Source organism: Dromaius novaehollandiae, chromosome Z (assembly GCF_036370855.1).
Source record: "Dromaius novaehollandiae isolate bDroNov1 chromosome Z, bDroNov1.hap1, whole genome shotgun sequence".
NCBI classification, from domain to species: Eukaryota; Metazoa; Chordata; class Aves; order Casuariiformes; family Dromaiidae; genus Dromaius; species Dromaius novaehollandiae.
The window spans coordinates 8,767,457-8,784,136 of NC_088132.1; the positions used below are offsets into that span (position 1 = coordinate 8,767,457).

At 54.4% G+C, this 16,680-nt stretch overlaps 2 protein-coding genes across 3 annotated transcripts; both read right to left on the reverse strand.

Moving 5' to 3' along the window:
- Positions 1-1,310: 1,310 nt before the first annotated feature.
- Positions 1,311-7,469, reverse strand: HEMGN (hemogen). 2 transcript variants are annotated; one of them, XM_026111149.2, is made up of 4 exons: positions 7,090-7,469; positions 3,797-3,890; positions 2,949-3,223; positions 1,311-1,517 (listed from the first exon to the last, which is right to left on the reverse strand). In XM_026111149.2, the coding sequence occupies exons 1-4, from the start codon at positions 7,169-7,171 to the stop codon at positions 1,408-1,410; spliced, it is 561 nt and encodes a 186-aa protein (XP_025966934.2). In that variant the 5' UTR covers positions 7,172-7,469; the 3' UTR covers positions 1,311-1,407. The 2 variants fall into 2 exon arrangements, with proteins under 2 accessions (XP_025966934.2, XP_025966935.2); XM_026111150.2 differs by having other exon boundaries at positions 3,809-3,890; positions 7,090-7,449.
- Positions 7,470-12,563: 5,094 nt separating this feature from the next.
- On the reverse strand, positions 12,564-16,125 carry SPINK4 (serine peptidase inhibitor Kazal type 4). Its single transcript, XM_026111172.2, has 4 exons — positions 15,909-16,125; positions 14,644-14,678; positions 14,357-14,469; positions 12,564-12,736 (listed from the first exon to the last, which is right to left on the reverse strand). Exons 1-4 carry the CDS (start codon positions 15,973-15,975, stop codon positions 12,682-12,684), a joined length of 270 nt encoding a protein of 89 aa, XP_025966957.2. The 5' UTR covers positions 15,976-16,125; the 3' UTR covers positions 12,564-12,681.
- Positions 16,126-16,680: the final 555 nt, after the last annotated feature.

A 16,680-nucleotide genomic window follows, 5' to 3' on the forward strand; every position in this document is an offset into this window, starting at 1 on the left:
CTGGGAAGTCTAGGATCATCTATTACAGAGATCAAAGTGATGCCAAGGTACCTGAATGGGGAACCCCTCCCTCCAGTAGATGCCCATGGGAAATACGCTGCACTTGTTTACTTACAGGGCTATAGTGGAAGCTTTCTACTTTGACAACTGCAAGGTGCTTTAGCACTTCTGACACTGTAACTGCAGAGGTCAGACTGGATTTCAGAAGGTGGAGGGGATGCTGTGCTAAGCTAAGCATCCCTCATGCTAAGTCCCTGGGGCCAAAGCAGGTGAAGCTGCAGCACACAGGTATCTGTGGAGCCTTCACGGCTCTGGGCCAGTGGCAGGGACATCCCAGTGTACCTAACCAGTTATTCAGCCATAAAAATCCATAAATCCCTAAAATCAAGCGTGACTCCAGGACTGGCCAGCCATGTGCTCTGGGAGACTGGCCAATGCATTCACTAAGTCAGATAAGGGCAACAGAAGGCCCCATCCCACCTTAAAATGAAGAAGACCATCTGTGTCAGGATATTACGGGATCCTAGAAAAGCCAACCACATGGGCGCAGAGGAGAAGACCTGAAGACCCAAAATGTGTGAAGAGTGAAAGGAAGCCACATTCTGTCATTACTTCATGAAAAAGTCTGGGTGAATGACACAGGCTCTCTTCATGAGGCATCCATGTGTTTGAAATCTTGGCCTGGAGGCTACCTGGGGAGCCAAGGACACAACAGCTATGCAGAGGCACCTCCTGTCCTTGTCCCAGATGGCATTTTCCTAACAAAAGGGTATGGTTCAGCGTATTTTTAGTCTGTCACACACAGCTGTTTTCAACCATCTTTCATTTTGCCTAATGCAGCTCAGCAGGGTTGGAGTGAATTCACTCAGATGATGAAAACAAAACACTTCCCAGGCTTTGGGAAAGAGAACAGGATACCAGAGAGGAAAATTGATTGTGAGAAGGACCTTCAGACTGAAGATAACAACACAAGGGGCTGTAGGGTTCACCATGCAGGAAAAAAGCCCAAGCCACAGAGCTCCAGCCACCTAAAAGTCGCAGTGAGGTTTAGCTTCACAATGTGACTTGCATTTTTGCCGGGCAAATCAAAACTGCCTTTTGGAGACCTTGGACAAATGCTGGTCTGTACACTTAAGCTGTACACCGAAACTGCAAACCAGTAGGGCATCATTCAGACTTCTATAGCACAGCCATACAGGTGAAATATGCTGGCAGAGAGGGCCACGGACATGTGGGTCAAAAACGACTGCCTTTGTAGAAGCGACTGCATTTTCCTCTATCATAGCCTAAAAACATTATAGGAAGGGGACTTGCCAGGACAGCTGGGTTTTATTACTCACATGGAAATAGCTGATCTAAATCACTCTGCAATGCTTGAGTTTATCAGACAGAAGACAAAACAAAAAATTAAAATAGAACTGGTGTGTAGTATTCATTATCCTGGTGGTCATTTTCCAGGGGAATATTCAAAGCCTCCGGTATTTCTGCTTCATCTGGTTTCAGGACTGCCTCTTCACCTGTAAAGCATTTAAGAGACAGATCATGTCACATCGGAGGGCTCTTGTGCTTTACCCCTCAGTGCCATGCTGAACTAAAGCTCTGGTGGCTGGGCTCCTGTGACTGCACGACACGTGAAATGGTTTCTGGTAGCTTTTCTGGTTTTTGAATGACATGGCAGTCCCCTGGGTTGCGGAGGGGAGCTGAAGGAAGTAAACCCCAGTGGGTTCAGAGGCAGAAGACGAATAAATGCAGCCCCAATGTTTGTCATTTTCAAGATCTCAGTGCTCGGGAGCTGGATTCATGTGACATGCCTTGGTTAGCGTCTGGCCGTTGCAGAATGGTTGCTTTCCACGGCACAAGCCTGTTACAAGCCCTGTAGCAAAAGGCCTCTCCTTCCCTCCCCAACAAAGTGTGCTGGAAATGCTCCCACTGCTCCCTGGCTCACTGCTCGTTAAAGCTCTGGGACTGAAGGATGCTTACCTCCTCTGGAATACCGATCCTAGGTTTTCCTAGTTTGGAAGCATTCCGTATGCCTAGTTTGCACTGTCTATTAGAACAAATTGTCTTTCTTCTCCTCAAGCCAGATCTGCGAAAAAGTCCTGCTGGCCCAAGCAGCGTTCATGACGAATGGATTTCCTGAGCCCAGATGGCAATTTGCCTTTCAAATGAGTTTGGGTCTGGTCCCGGCTCACCCCTAGGAGACCTTGCTCAGGGGGGTCCCACGGAGGGCAGCTCCCAGCAGACGTGCACCCCCTGCTCCAGCTCCCACCTCTCCCTTCCCACCGCCCTGGGGGCAGACTGGTAGGTTGTGGCCAGCGCACATTTGTGCCTCGGCACTCCAGCAGTGCTGGCACTGACCGGCAGTTTCTAGAGACTGCATCCACTTTTCACAGCAGCGTCACCTGACCTGGGTCTTGACAGAGGAATGAGGAGCGTGGTGACCCACCATCATGCTTGGCTAAACCTGACCCCCAGTTTCTAATTGCTTTTGTTTCAGGCAGCAGGGGACCTGGGGCAGAAACGTGTCAGTGAACCAGCTGCTGCTGGGGACAAAGAGTCTTTGAACCTTTCTCCCGTGAAGGTGCGTTAGGACACAGCCACTTGTTCCCAGTGCGAGAAGGCCCGCAGAGACGCACCTGGGACAAGGACCCGTTCACAGGTCACAGGCTCCATGTCAATGGCCTGCTGACAGCAGTGGACTTTGATCACTCTCCACGACCTGGAGATCAGCATCTGCCCCTTCACCCCAAACACCTCCTCACAGCTGCCCAGGTCAGGTCCGGGGGGTGGACACCCGGGCCCTCCGGCTGCCGAGAGCTGGCTGTGGAAAACCTTGGCACGCTTGGTGCTGCAAGACCTGGAAATGCAGCCCTGCAGTCCCCGGATGCTCACCCTACGGGGGCCTCGCCCACCACCCCCGTGACGCCAGCCCCTCTCCGGTAGCTCACCCTCCGGACGCCGGCTCCCGTCTGCCGGCTCCCCTTCCGCAGCCCCCTGAGGGGTCCCACCGAGGAGCTCCTGAGAGGTCAGCACGGGCGGCGGGGCTTGACACGCTGGCGTGGGTGCTGCTGGCTCAGCCGGTGCCTGCTTATCTCCCTCCAGCACTTCGGGCCGAGGGTCCGGCTCCAGGTCGGGCTCCGGTTTGGGCTCCGTAACCAGCTGGCGGCCTCGTCCTCTCCCCGCGCCTCTGCCCCTCTTTTGCCGTTTGCTTTTCTCCTGCTCCCTGCCGGGACATTCACACAGGCAAGGAGTTGGGCACGGAGCAGAGCTCTTTCTCCCCTCGTCTGGGGTTGAGTTCCTTGCTCGGGATCCCAGCCCCTCCTGCCCAGGGACAGCTTTGCCAGGCCCCAAGCTGTGAGTCCCACCCATTTTTTTTCCCAGAGAAACTGTGTTTTTGCATTTAAAAAAAAGCTACATAAAGCTCCTCGATCCCTTAATCCCAGCCCAGAGCTCTAGCAGTTGGTGGCTATCTGCCTGAGCAGGGACCCCTCCCTTCAGGAGACGGACCTCAGCCCCGTCCCCCTTGAGCCAGCTGCCCTGGTGCCCACGGTCTGCTGCACCCGCCCTGGTCCAGGCATGGCCATAGGTGATGCAAGATGGGACCCGCTGCTGGCTTGGGCAGGCAGGAGATACTTTCTGGCACCCACCTAGATCCCAGGGAACAAGAGGCAGGGCCGTGGCAAGGGAGACTCTTCCAGCTCTCCGTCACTGCATGAGCACAGAGTTGCTGGGCTGCCGTGCCTGGGCACAGGTTAAGCGTAGAATAAAATGACTCCATGGTGTAAATAAAATTTACCCCAGAACCCACTGAATTGAGTCTTTCTCCTGGGCTTCTGCTTTTCTTTTCCGGAGCAACTCCCGGTCTCTCAAGCGGCGTGTGATGATGACATCTACAAGAACAAAGTGAGTGCTAACATAACATCCTGGCCAAGGAACAATTCAGTCCCTCCCTGCTTGGTGACACAGCCCTGATGCAGGCGATCAGGCTCTGCGCTCTTTTTGCCATGAAGTAGGTCTTGGTAAAAAACAGTTTGGGGAGCTGCACTTCCAAAGCAGCACCAGCAGGTAGGAGCAAATGACACTACATGCAAAGCTCCCAGGCACCTGTGCTATAAGTTACCCTAAATTACTAGTGGTCATTTTCCTGCTGCTGCTGCAGCCTTTGGGTGACTTTTTCCCAACCTGTTGCGAGCTCATCACTCTCAGGACCTGGGGCAGAGGAGGCATGAAGGCACCCTGAAATCCCTCAGCCACACATCACTGCAGGCTGCAAGATAATTCTTCATGTTTGTCCCATCCGCTTTTCCCCAGGGAGCTGCTATTGGCCACTGCTGCAGTCAGGAGGCTTGTCTAGATGGAGCAAAGGCCGACGAGTTGGGCAGAGCTGTTCGTATGCTTGGTCAGCCGGTCCCATCACGAGGCATTCAGGATACTGATGTGTTTTCCTGTCCTTTGCTGGTACATGGGAAACGTCTGTGACTCTCAAACCATTTCACTACCACCACAGTCTGGGTCATGTCCACTGGAAAATTACCAGCAAGCAGGACTGATAGCCTTCTCCATGTGAGTCTCCCACGAAAGCCTTGTCCTGCAGAAGGGCCAACCCTGCCACAGGGGAACAGGTCTGTGAGGCAGAGGGCTCATCCAAAGGACACGGGACTTCCCTTCTGTGCATACTCCTGGGTGTTAGGCTGATTGATCCCCTGTAGGGTCTGGCGATCCAGAGACCAGGATATGGTGGTAGTGAGGGGCCTGGCCCCAGTGACCACACAAGCAGCCCCAAGCTAGTCTGCAGCTATAAGGAGGACCATGGCAGGGCTGAAGATAGACAGGCTCATGTGAGAAGGCTCCAAAGACATTTCCATTTGGGCAAGGTTACTTGCAGCTACCAGGAGAAGAGAGCACCTTTAGGAGCTCGGTTACTTGAGCTCTGTGAGGTGCCTTCATTGGCCTAAGTAAGCTGTGCCCATTTCACTGGCTAACAAGGTCTCTAAGCGGCTTCCTGAGGCAAGAGACATCTCAGCCACCTTCGGGTGGACAAACGAATGCCAGAAGTTCACTGAAGCCTGCACCGAACTTCTCTTCTGCATGACCTGGAACTAACGGACAACATCCCTGACCATGTGGTAATAGGCCTTACGGTTTCCGATCCAGTCAGCCCTGAATTTTTTGGTTGGACTCCAGCCTGTGATAATAAAGACCTGGCTTAGATGAGGCAGTACGAGGCCGTTCCCTTCAGACAAAGGGCATTGTTCAGTAGGAATAACACTTCTCTGGAGCCTGGAGGGAGAGGGGAATCTTCCCACACATGCACGGAAGAGATCATAACAGCACTGATTTTCAGCGTTTCGACAAAACTCACACAATGGACAAGCAACAAAGCTACTAACTGCTCCGTACGGATGTAATCATATCCAGCTTCTTCTGTGAAGAGCCTCAGCTCACGCTAAAACATTAAGTCGTATCAGCACGGGATTGTCATTTTGCCCTTCCCTTGTCCAGCTGGGATAACTGGCAAGGTGAGATGGCTTCCAAGGCTGAGCTGGGACAAGAGCTCTTGTGTTCCAGATGTCAGTGTTAGCCATGAGAAAAGCCTTTTTTATAGTCCAAGACAGGAAAGAGGAAAAGCTGCCAGCAGGAGCCCAACTCTACCCAAAGCAGATCTTTGCACAAGTCACTAGTGATGATAATAATCACAGAGTAATTTATCTTGGAAAGAAACCCTGGTGGTGTCTGTTCCAATGTCCTCTTCAAAGCTTGGCCAACTTAAAAATTACATCAGGTTGTTCAGCGCCTCATCCAGCTGAGCTGGAAAGATCTAGAAGACAACCTCTCTGCTCCTGCACTGCTCTCACAGAGAGAAAAATTTCCGTTATATATAAAGGTGTCTCCTCGTACATCATGTTCTCCAGCCTTCAGCAGTCTTGGAGGCCCTGCTCTGGACTCGTCCCAGCTTGCTTTTGTCCTTGTACTGAGTTGCCAAAATCCGTTCACAGTACTCCAGATGCTGTCTAACAACAACAACCACCACCACAACAACAAAAGCAATCCTGCACTGTGCTGTTGTCACTTAGTTCTGTGATTTTATTCTTGTCATTCGTATAGCAGTTCCAGGAGCCCTCTTTGCTCTGAGCACAGCAAAGACTCGCAGGAGGAGAAAGCTCCTCTCACAGAAAAACCTTTCAGTCTCACTAGCCCAAAGAGAGGGGACGCAACAGGACGCAATACAGATGTGAAGGCCACAACATGCGCGGGCAGTGGCAGAGCTGCTCAGTCCTGGCAGAGACCGGAGAAGGTGTCAGCCTTGGAGGCAAAAACCTCTGCACTTGACCTGCACGGCGTACAGCTGGGTGGATATTCCCGGGTGTCAGAGGTGGCTGGGGCACAGCCAGCAGGAAATAACTCCGCCAGGCACACAGCGAAAGGCAGGAAGCTGCCTGGGAAGAGGTGGCTACAAGTTACAGCAGCGGGATTTGCACAGCACTCTGATTTAACTGCTTAATCCCTCGCACATCCCCGTGCAGGCAAAACCAACCTTCTTTCTCTTTCAAAATGACTTGAGAGCAGAAAAAGCATTTTTAGCTGCTCGCGGTCGGTTTCCTTCCCAACCCATCCTGAGCAAATTGATTTTGCACAGCTAGAAAACACCCCTCATTCATTTCTAACTTGTCCAAGAGCACACTCCCACAGCTGCCCCAAAGCTTCCTGCTTCGTCACCCCCCAGCACTAGGCAGGAAAGATCGTAGTAAAATGTCAGTAACCTAATGAAAAATATCTAGCCAAACACTCAAAGGTACTGAGGTGAAATGAAAAAAATCCTTCCAGCTAAAAGAACGGTGAAACAGTATTGCCAGTCTACAGACTATATTGACAGTGGCTGAAGGATTTTATCTGAGTTAAAAAGCCTTTTATAGGTGCTTCTGCTTTGAGGATCTGAAATACAACATGGAAAAAACAGATTTTTGCAGTTAAATGTGTCTCCTCAATTCCCCAAGCATCAATTGGAAATTAGTAACTCCTTCTTTAGAAGCCACTAGTGCAATGAACATTAGTTTCTCCCTTCAAAAGTTCAGGTTAGGGGGGCATTACCTGGCACGGCGTATTCCTCACGGGATGCGGAGGGTGGCAGGGAAGGGTCCGAGTAAGCATGGTCTTTACCTAAACTCTCCATTGCTCTTTGCGGTTTTAAATAAAAAGCAGCTTAGTTCCTTGGGAAGGTCATCTGGAGTTAGTGGTGCAGCAAAAGGAGAGCTCGAAAAAAGTGCAGACTGCCCGCCCAAAACAGCTTATCTGGCCAGGCCACTAGCAGAGTAATAATATTCTCCTTATCACGGTGCAAAGGTGTGTGAGGGTCTGCCCAGGTCCTACTGTACTGATTGCAAAACATGTTAGTGCTCCTACGCCGCAAGTAATTCCCCTTTGCATGGGAAGTTTGCACTCACTGCTGCTAAACCGGGCCTCGGGTGCCCCCCTGTATAACCGAGAGGGGCTGCACGGCGGGGCAGGATGCGGCACTGTCTCGTGGCCGATTTCCAGAGATGCAGGGAGGTGTTATCAGCCCTCAAGGACTTCTTGCGTGAGGTGTGAAGTGGGACACGAGCTGTTCAAAAGATCTGTGCGTAGGCCCCCCAGCAGATCACAGGGCCTAGCAGTGCTGGTGGGAAGGGACCTGCATCTCCAGTCCAGCCCCCTCACTCGCAGCAGGACCGTCCCCAGCGCTAGGTCCAGGCGGCGGTGGCTTTGTGCAACCAAACCATGGAAATCCCCGAGGACTGGGTTTCCACCCAAGCTCTGGTGACCCTTCTAAGGGCTGCACCACCTTGCTGGGAAATCCAGACGGAATAACGCATCCGCAGAAGCTCCCACCAAGGGACTGCAGAGGTTGAGGATTCCCCAGTGACTCGTTGGTCCTGTACCCAGCCGATCCCCCACAAGCTCGAGAGCAAAACACATCCCTCATGAAGGAGGCTGGCAATAGGCAGCACCAGTAAATCCAGTGGGAGGAATGAGGCCAGATCTGTGCTCTCACAGGAGCATATTCTTTATTGGTTGTTCCTGGCACACTCCTGGGTCGGTGTGGTCTGCGTGGCTGGGGCAGCTGGGTCACCCTGCCCCTGTTTTCTGCATGAAGGACAAGGCAGAAATTCAGCCTTCTGCTGCAAAGGCCTCGAGATTTTCTCATGCAGGGGCAGAGCCGAAGAGCTCACGATTATACACATGCATAACAGCTCTGCTGGACCAAGGGCACATCACCGCTTTGGGCGCAGGTTCTGCCGCTCTCAATACTGAGCATTTGGGATGCAGCTTTTACCAGCACTCTTCTCCACATGACACTCAACTGCTCAGGCTCAGGACTGGCTCCAGTGCCCATAACCTCACTCCAGTGAGTTCAAGGAGCTGCAAGGGTGGTACAAGATCCCTGTAACATGGCGACCACCATGGTCCTCAGGGCATTGGCCCATTGCTCATGGTGAGGGGGGTGTCTTCTCGGGGGAGTCCCCAGACAAGCACTCCCCAGGGGTGAGCAGATCTGGCCTGCCTTCTGTCCTTGCCAGGCTTTCTTTTACATACAGCCTTTTCTAGCTGCAGTTTCGCTCTCTAGGGCACTGAAAGCTCCAGCACAATTTCTTAAGATGTAGCCTTTGCATCGGTGGTGGCCCAGACCCCGGGGCTTGTGGTCACCTCTGCTGCCTTTCTGCTTATCCTTCATGTTACCGCTTTCCTCCGGGGCTCCTTCTCCCCCGTGTCCAACGCAGATTACGTGGCACCTCTGGAGAGGTGGGGTAGGTTTAACAGCCCCCAAAGCAGCAGCAGGGCGGTGCCAGCAGAGCAGCTGTGGGAAGGCTCTGATACGGGAGGAGGGTGCGTGGCACGTGGAGATGTGGGGCTGCCAAGCCATTCGGGGCGGGGGGGGGGGGGAGTTTTGGTCACAAGGGGAGGGAAGGTGCGCGGTGCCAGTGGGGATGTGCGTCCTTGCAGCACCGGGAGATGCTGCATGGCTCGGTGATACCCCAGCCTTGTGCAGGCAAATGAAGAGCCAGCCTTGTAGGGTGCTCAGCTGTGGGAGACTCTGCTTGGGAGGCATGTGAACACGCATGAGGCTACAGGGAAGCTCACACCGGGGCTGGTGAGCTTCAACCCTGCTGCTGGAGCAGCTACGTCTGCTGAGGCTGCGGCTCAGCCCAGCTGCTCACGTGCCTGGGAGGCAGGAGCACTCCATCGCTCCGAAGCCTGGTGAGGTCTGATAAATCACTCTTGACTCAGCAGAGTAGTGTCATATGACACTGCAGAGCCGGTACTGTGAATGTTTACTCCATTCCAGCCATTTTTACGCTGCGAATCCTAGCTGGGTAGAAACCAATAACATTTTAAAGGTCTTCTCTAAAAAAAAGAGTGGCTGTGCCCTCAACCTCTTTAGAAGTCCCTAATGGGATAGATGGGCTTTAAAACCTTAATGAGCCTGTACTTGCATCTCTCGGGACCTAAATCCCTGTAGGATTTGACTCTTGTGGGAGAATTGCTTTAAATCCCAAGGAAGTGGTTTTACCAACCCACTGGAAGGCTTTCGTGATGAATAACCATGAGAAAATTTCAGACCCCACCGTCTAGTTTCAAATTGCTCGTGCCGTAAGGAGGAAAACTGCATGGCAGAGATGTGCCCATGCTGAGGAAGCTGGGCTCATTTTAGAGCCTGTGTTGCCTTCCCATCCCCCCCGACAGTGCCAGCAATGCAGCGTCCTCTTCCCAAAAGGGATCTGCAGCAGATCGGGTCAAAGCTTGGGACACCTCTGCAGCTTTATTGCTGTGGTTGAACCTCCCTCTGACTTTGTGCAATTAGGTTAAGCTTTCTGACCGTTACAGCTGGATACTTTATGCTATGTTAGGCTCTGCTTTCCTCTGCCTTTGCTTCACTACACATTTCAGCTAGGCCTGGGCCATGTTCGTTTGAGTTTCCAGTTTCTCTGCCTGAGGAGCTGCGGGTGCTCGGTCAGGTGTCCAGCTGTGACGCCAGCCCAGCGATATCAGCAGCCCCTAGAGTGTCTCTGCCATCTCACGGAGCTGCTCAGTCGGAAAAACACCCTGGGCCATGTACTTCAATGCAATGCTAGTCCCTTCCACTGCTTTCACTGCAGAAAAGCCCAGGAAGCTCTTGGTCCTTGGGACAACTAGAGGTAAATCTGGTGGCTCCTGCCACCAGACCTGTTTTCTGGCATGGCTGGAGCTGGTGCTGCCGCAACACCAGGCTTGGGATCTGTATAAATGTGAGCACTTTATGACCCTGACTGGTATCTCTCCTGTCCCACTGCCTGGCATTGCTGCAGCGGGAGGCGGGAGGATGTATCCAGAGACCCGCCTGCTTCTCGCTCCTCCGTCCGTCACCCCTTCTTTAGCAGCATGAAATAAGCAAGCAAGTCCACGGGCTTCAGGTCCCTGGAGAGGCAGGAGGATGGGTGTCACTGAACTCAGCGCGTGGTGAGCCAACGCCGATCCTGCCCTGGGGCTGCCCACGCTTTGACCTCGCAGGTCTGGCCCACAAGTGTGTGCTTCAGCTCTGCTGTTTCTGAATAAACACTCCACGTTGTGCTGGAGGCATGCGGTTTCCCTCTTCAGAAGAGCCCCCGAGTCGCCTGTGTTGCTTTTTCCTAACCTCTGTAAATAAACAGACACGGCTCTCAGGGGAGACGGAGCGGCCGTGCTGGCGGGCGGCGGTGTTGCTGCATCGCTCTGCCCGTGCAGCTCGTGTCCCGTCTCCCCGTGCGGGGCGGAGAAGCTGCTGCCCCCTCCCAGGGCAGGAGCAGGGCCCGGGCCCTCGCCGCGCCGTGCCGGGGGGAACTGTCCCCCCACCCAGGATGGGGACGGGACCGAGCTGCCCAAGCACCTCCTGCCAGCGGGGCGGGCGGCCCTCTCACTCGTGCCACAAGCGCTCAGAGCAGACAGCGCTGGGGCAGAGAGGAGCAGCAGTGAACCATTTTTCACATCTGCAGTCGCCATGGGAACATCTGGGGGTGAAAACTCCACCAAGACCCTTCCCTGATGTGCAGGGGAGGCTCCGTCAGAAGAGGGACCAGCAGGACAGCCTGGCTACGCTGGCCGTAGCAAATAGCCAGGTCACTGTCTGCTCTTGCTCTCGCAACCTGAGGATGGAAAGGGGGCAAATGTGGTGCCCGTTGTTGAGGAGAGACCCGGAGGGGGAGATCTGGGATGGACTTTAAAAGACAGCAAGCCCTTCTGTTCCAGAAAAAGGTTGGCATCCTGAGGAATGTCCCTACAGATTTGCCCTGTTATCACACTACTTTCCAGCTATTTGCTGTTGCTCAGTGCTGAGCTGAGGTTAGATGGATATCCGATCTGAGCAAGCATAGCTGCTTTTATGGTCCTCAATCCTATTTTCAGTTGCAGCGTTAAATCAGTCAGCAATGGCCTTGCCTTGCATTACAGAGCTGAGGCATCCCACGCGGTGGGTGCAGGAAGGTGCTGAAGAGGAAAAGGTGCGTTTGGATGGAGGGATGGACCATGCGACCAGCCGGCCAAGTGCGATGGCCATGACGCTGGCAGCGCTCCTGGACTCACAGGATGGCCACTGACTACAGGGAGCTCACTTGACTGTATGACACACCCAGGATCCTCCCTCAGATGCCTACAAATGGAGTGAGCGAGCACGGTAGAAAGTCACAGCGGCTTGGTCCCTTACGGGCGAGCATAGCCCTGTCCTTCCAGTGTTTCAGTTCACGGTGAAGCACTTTTCAAGGCAATCCAATGCGTTGTTAAAGCAGAAGAGAAATCTCAGTCAGTCACTGTCCGGAGGTACAACATCTGGGGCAGAGCTGAGCTGAATCGAAAGTCCTAGCTTAGCCAGTGTCCTCTGGTCTTTATCACTGTGACCAAAGGGAGCTCCTTGCATACCCAGCCACAGTCTCAAATACGTCCCTGAAACCAGACCAACCTAGACCTGAAACGTGGCAGCTGATCCTGGGAATCCGCAATTGCCAGAGAGCAGTTTTGGGGAGTCAGCACCTTGGTTGAGTTTGGAGGATGCTCCCGAGCTGGAGCGGAGATCCAGGGTCCTTGGGGTTCGGGGTGTCCTCTCGGGCTCTCTTTCAGTGCTCCCCTCGCCCTCTGGGCTGATTCCTCCTGTGAAGCCATCTGGGTCGAAGAGCTGAATAGCATCTAATATGAGAAGTGCAGAGGTTACTGTTTTCAGTCTGCATCAGCTCTGGAGGCTAAGGTGTTTATTAGGGAGCTAGGGAAAAGAGAGTCATATTTTCCCATGCTGTGGAAACTTTACCTTCCCCTCGCTGAGCTGCCTCCTACAGAAAAACTGCATTCATTCAGCACCTTCTTCACCGGGATCTCAAAGCTCTGTCTGTTTCTTGCTACTCCCACATGGCATTTCTCACAGCAATGTGGGTGAAAATATTCACAGTGCAGTGCCCTTGTATGTGATGTGGATTTGAAAGGAACGTTTTGCCTGCAAACTTTTAGTAGCTCTTTGTGGCAACTGGCGTGTGGTCCTTTCCCTCAGCCTTTCATAAAATAATGCTGTGGAAATAAAGGTGTTCCTATGAGCGTTGTGGATGTCATTTTATTATTCACCATCACGGACTGAGGCGTGCAATCGGCACAGAGCGCACAGGATCAATTAATCGCCTGTTTCCACGGCTCAGGAAGCTACCAGAAAGCTCAGTCTCCTTCACATTCCCCGTTCCTCAAAATCCGGATGTCTTGCCTGGTTTTCCTAGAATAATGTAAGAAAAAGAAAGCAAGAGTTTGACAAAAAATATTCCCTGAGTCACACTCAGGCCTCCCATCTGGCCCATGGAATGAAGCTGATTATTCTAAAATTAGGGGGTTTTCTTTCATTTTTCTGTCTAAAAGAGTGGGACAAGTGCAAGCCATCCTGGTACGAGGACGTCCCCTCCCTGGGTGTGCAGGCACCCCAGCAGTGCTGGTGGCAGGTCTCCAGCCCAAACCGCGCACAGCGGGGCTGTCCCCAGGGAGAGGTGAGGGTGGCCCCGGCTTCGTCTGCGCCTGGACGGCCCCAGGATGGAGACCCTCCACCTCCCCGGGGCCCTGTCCCAGGGCTGCCCGACTTCCCGGGGAAGGAGTTTCCCCAAGGGCCAGATGCGAACCTCCCGGCACTGCCGTTCGTGGCTGCTGCCCCTTGTTACATCTCCTGGTCCTACCAAGAAGCGTTTGACCCCATCCTGTTCGCAGCGGCCCTTGCAGCAGTCGTCGCTGCTGCTTCATCTCCTTGACCTCCCCTGGCCAGACCAGGCAGGCGCAGCCCCCCCAGCCCCTCACGGACCCCTGCCACTGGTCTTGGCAGCTCTTTACTGGCCCCTCTCCAGTTTCCCCACATCCCTCTTGAACCGGGGGACCCCGAGTGTCACACAGTGTCGCAGGTGTCCAGTGTCATGCAGAGGCAATACTGGCAACGATTCTCCTCGTGCAGCCCGGCACGCAGATTGCTTTGCCTGATGCTTGCCCTAGGTCCCTCACAGCAGGGCCCCTGCTCAGACAGCCACTTCCCAGCCTGGACGGAGGCTGTGGGTTATCCTACCCCAGGGCACCGAGGACTTCTCCTTACCGAGCCTCATGAGGTCCTTGCTGCCCCAGCCCTCAAATTTGTGGTGGCCCCTTTGGACTGACGCTCTGCCGGTAGAGCCAGGAGCCATGTAACTGGGCGCCTGCTTTCGCAGTGATCTCTTCGGAGGACTTAGCGATGCTATTTGACTGTCCAAATTAGATGCCCAGCTGACCCCTTTAGGTTTAAGTCCAGCTCTCCCCTCTCTAATCACAGGCAGCACAGGTCGGGGGGACCTTCTCTTGCCTTGTCCAGGGCCTCTGGCTTGCTGCCAGTTTGCAGGCACTCACGCCGGAGGGTCTCCTGGCCACGGACTCCTAATCCCATCTTTTGGATATCCTGATCATGCGGCCACAGGCTGAGCTGATTAGCAAGCTTATCCAGGGCATAAATATTACGCTCTTTTCCAGGACTAGCCGTCTGCCCACGCAGTGAGCTAAACCACTCAGTCTCCAGCTGCACGGTGGTAAAATCTGTCGCCAAGGAAGGGGCAAGGACCTGCAGCCAAGGGGTGGGCGCGCAACTGAGTCTACCCTTGGGTACTGACCAGCGCGTGAGGGCAAAGCTCTTAGGCTTTGCAGGCTAGCATGGGGCCCGGCGGACGTGGAGGTGTCCCATTTCCCTTTCCCAGCAGGAACGTGCGTGCTTCCCACGTGCCGTGGCTTTGGCAGTGGCTGCAGAGGGAGCCTGAACGACTGCATCCGAGCAGCGCCTAGCTTTAGCCAGCCCCAGGTAGGCCCCGGGAGGTCCCTGCTGGAGGCATGAGCTTACCTTTGCTGCACACAGAGCAAGCATTCGTTGGCGTAGGTGTTCCCATCGGTCCCGCAGACAGGCATGTGCAGCAAGGGGCAGGCCTCCAGGTTGACCAAGTCTCCACAGAGGGGCTGGAAAGGAGAAGCCATAGCAACCACTTAAGTGCCAACAGCATCCGCCTCCGCTACACACAGCATTTGTCTCCTTTTGACTCCTGAGAACAGCCTCTGTCCCAGGCATGCCGGGCACTGAGGCAGCTAAAGCTCATCTCAAGCCATGACCAAGAGAGAAGAGAAATCTCTTACCCTTCTCAGGCTATTCTCTTCATTCAGCTCTGCCCCTGAAAAAGAGCAGAGTCCCATGAATTTGATGCAAGGGAATAAAGTAACACCTGTGACCAACTTTTCCAGAGAGAAACGGTGGCAGGAGCACGAGGCATCGACACAGGATTACGTCCAAACCAGAGGGAAGGCCGAGCTGTGCAGAGCACATTTAGGGCCCGTCCTGAGGAGCAGCTGTGTGGGCTTCATGCGGGTGAGATCCGTATGTTGCATGCCACCCCCAGCATTGCAGAGTGCGCAGCCTCCACCCAGCTTGGCTGAGCTGGTGGGCAGAGATGTGAATGCCTGTTCCCATCCCCAAAACCCTCTCTCCCTGTAAGCCTTCCTCGCAGTTTTTGGACCGGGAGCTCCACAGAGCATCGAACACATCCCAGAAACGTAAATGGGTGCAGTGCTGCTTGCGGACGAGTAACATTTGCGGTGGGCTGAGGCTGGGTGACTGCACAGCCTGACAGCTGGCATTGCTAGTGGGAGCTGCAGTTGGCGAGTTCATTTTCTGCCCTGTCCCTGGCCAGACAGAGCACTAGCCATAATTCACAGTCCTCGTACAGAAGACCCCGGGGGCACACAGATGTCCTGGGAGCTGGAGGGCCCATGCACAGACTGCTGTGGGACTGTCTGTGTGTGCACCTAGGCAGCATCAATTTTCCAGAGCCTGCAACACAGCTACCTCCTGGCTGAATACACTACGACGGGGTGCTCTCGCAAAGCCACGCGTGTCTTCCTGGAGACAGGAGCAACAGCAGCTGCCACTCCAATATACGCTGCAGCCCGCGCAGGCTGTTTCTCCCAGATCCTGGTTCCCATTCATCCTGTGCTCCTTGTCTATCCACCCATCCTCCAAGTGCAATATGGCCTATGAACCTGCAACCCTTGCCCCAAGCTGCTAATAAAGTGTGGTGTGTTTACTCCAGCCCTTTTCCCCACCCCCTGCTCTGCCCGTGTGTCCATCCACCCTTTTCTCAGTTTGCCCATACGGACAGGGACCTCTCCTTCCTGGCAGGCTGAGGACACCAAGTGTCCCTCTCCCAGCACAGCAGCACTCAGCCCTGCCCTCACCTGCTGTCCCTCCCTCACAGCTTCACAACCCCTGACGGTATCCCGCTCTCATCTCCGCCTCTCCAAACTGGAGTTTCCATGCACGTCCACTCTCTGTCCCGTTTTCAGTCCCTCTGGGCTCTAGGACTGCCTCGGCAGAGCCCCGTTCCCTGGCAGAGGAGCAGACTTACCTCCCGGAGCAACGAGAGTGACCAGCACCGCCACTGCCACCAGCACCACCAGCCCCCTCGCAGCCATGGTGCTGCCGACGCAGGTGCAAACACCCCTGCACTTCGCTCTGCCTGCAGCTCCCTTTATAGCGGAGGGCACCGGCTTATCTCGCTGGAGCTGGGAAAAGCAACATTTTGAACAGTTTGATCTGTGCTGGGAACGGCAGGGCTGTGCGCCTAGAAAGATCACTCGGGCTCCCTCGCGCAGCTGCACGCCTCCTCTCAAGCCAGCCCCGGGAGCTGATAAACCATCCCAGCGCAGCCTGCCAGCTCCAGCTGCCGCGATGGGGACTGGGCTGCCGGCGGGCTTGCTCGGCTGGGTGTCCCGCCGAAGGTTCTCGCGCAGTTGAGGCTGCTTTAAAACCCGTCTGCCCTGTAGTCTGGGCTGGTAAACGCTGCTGCTCATCTTCGCTGGCCCCAGCCAGCTTACTTCCAGGAATATTTCCTCCGAACCAGCCCTCCAGCTGTGCAGCTGCCATTCTTCAGGTGTGACAGGTATCTCCACCCGGCTTGGGAGACGTCTTGTGTAAAAGTCAGGGAATTCAGGCTGGTCTGTGCGGCTATGACCTAATGCAATAGGAGGGGGCTGCGTGCATGGATATGCAGTATAAACGTACGGGGGCACATGGAGCAGGGAGAGGGCAAAGAGGCAGGGGAGGAATCCTCAGTGGAGAAAGACGCCGGTTTTTCAGGGGAGCACTTTTCAAAACAGATCACCTCTGCGGAAGATCTC

Bases quoted from the DNA above. Each gene is read 5' to 3' on its own strand.
- HEMGN (XM_026111149.2), bottom strand. From the start codon at position 7,171: ATGGAGAGTTTAGGTAAAGACCATGCTTACTCGGACCCTTCCCTGCCA. The intron at 3,891-7,089 runs GTAATGCCCCCC...TTGTTCTTGTAG, and splicing joins TGAGGAATACGCCGTGCCAG to ATGTCATCATCACACGCCGC. The intron at 1,518-2,948 runs GTGAGCTACCGG...AATGCTTTACAG, and splicing joins CGGGAGCCGGCGTCCGGAGG to GTGAAGAGGCAGTCCTGAAA.
- SPINK4 (XM_026111172.2), bottom strand. From the start codon at position 15,975: ATGGCTGCGAGGGGGCTGGTGGTGCTGGTGGCAGTGGCGGTGCTGGTC. The intron at 14,679-15,908 runs GTAAGTCTGCTC...GCTCTTTTTCAG, and splicing joins CACTCTCGTTGCTCCGGGAG to GGGCAGAGCTGAATGAAGAG. The intron at 12,737-14,356 runs GTAAGCTCATGC...ACATTATTCTAG, and splicing joins TTGCTCTGTGTGCAGCAAAG to GAAAACCAGGCAAGACATCC.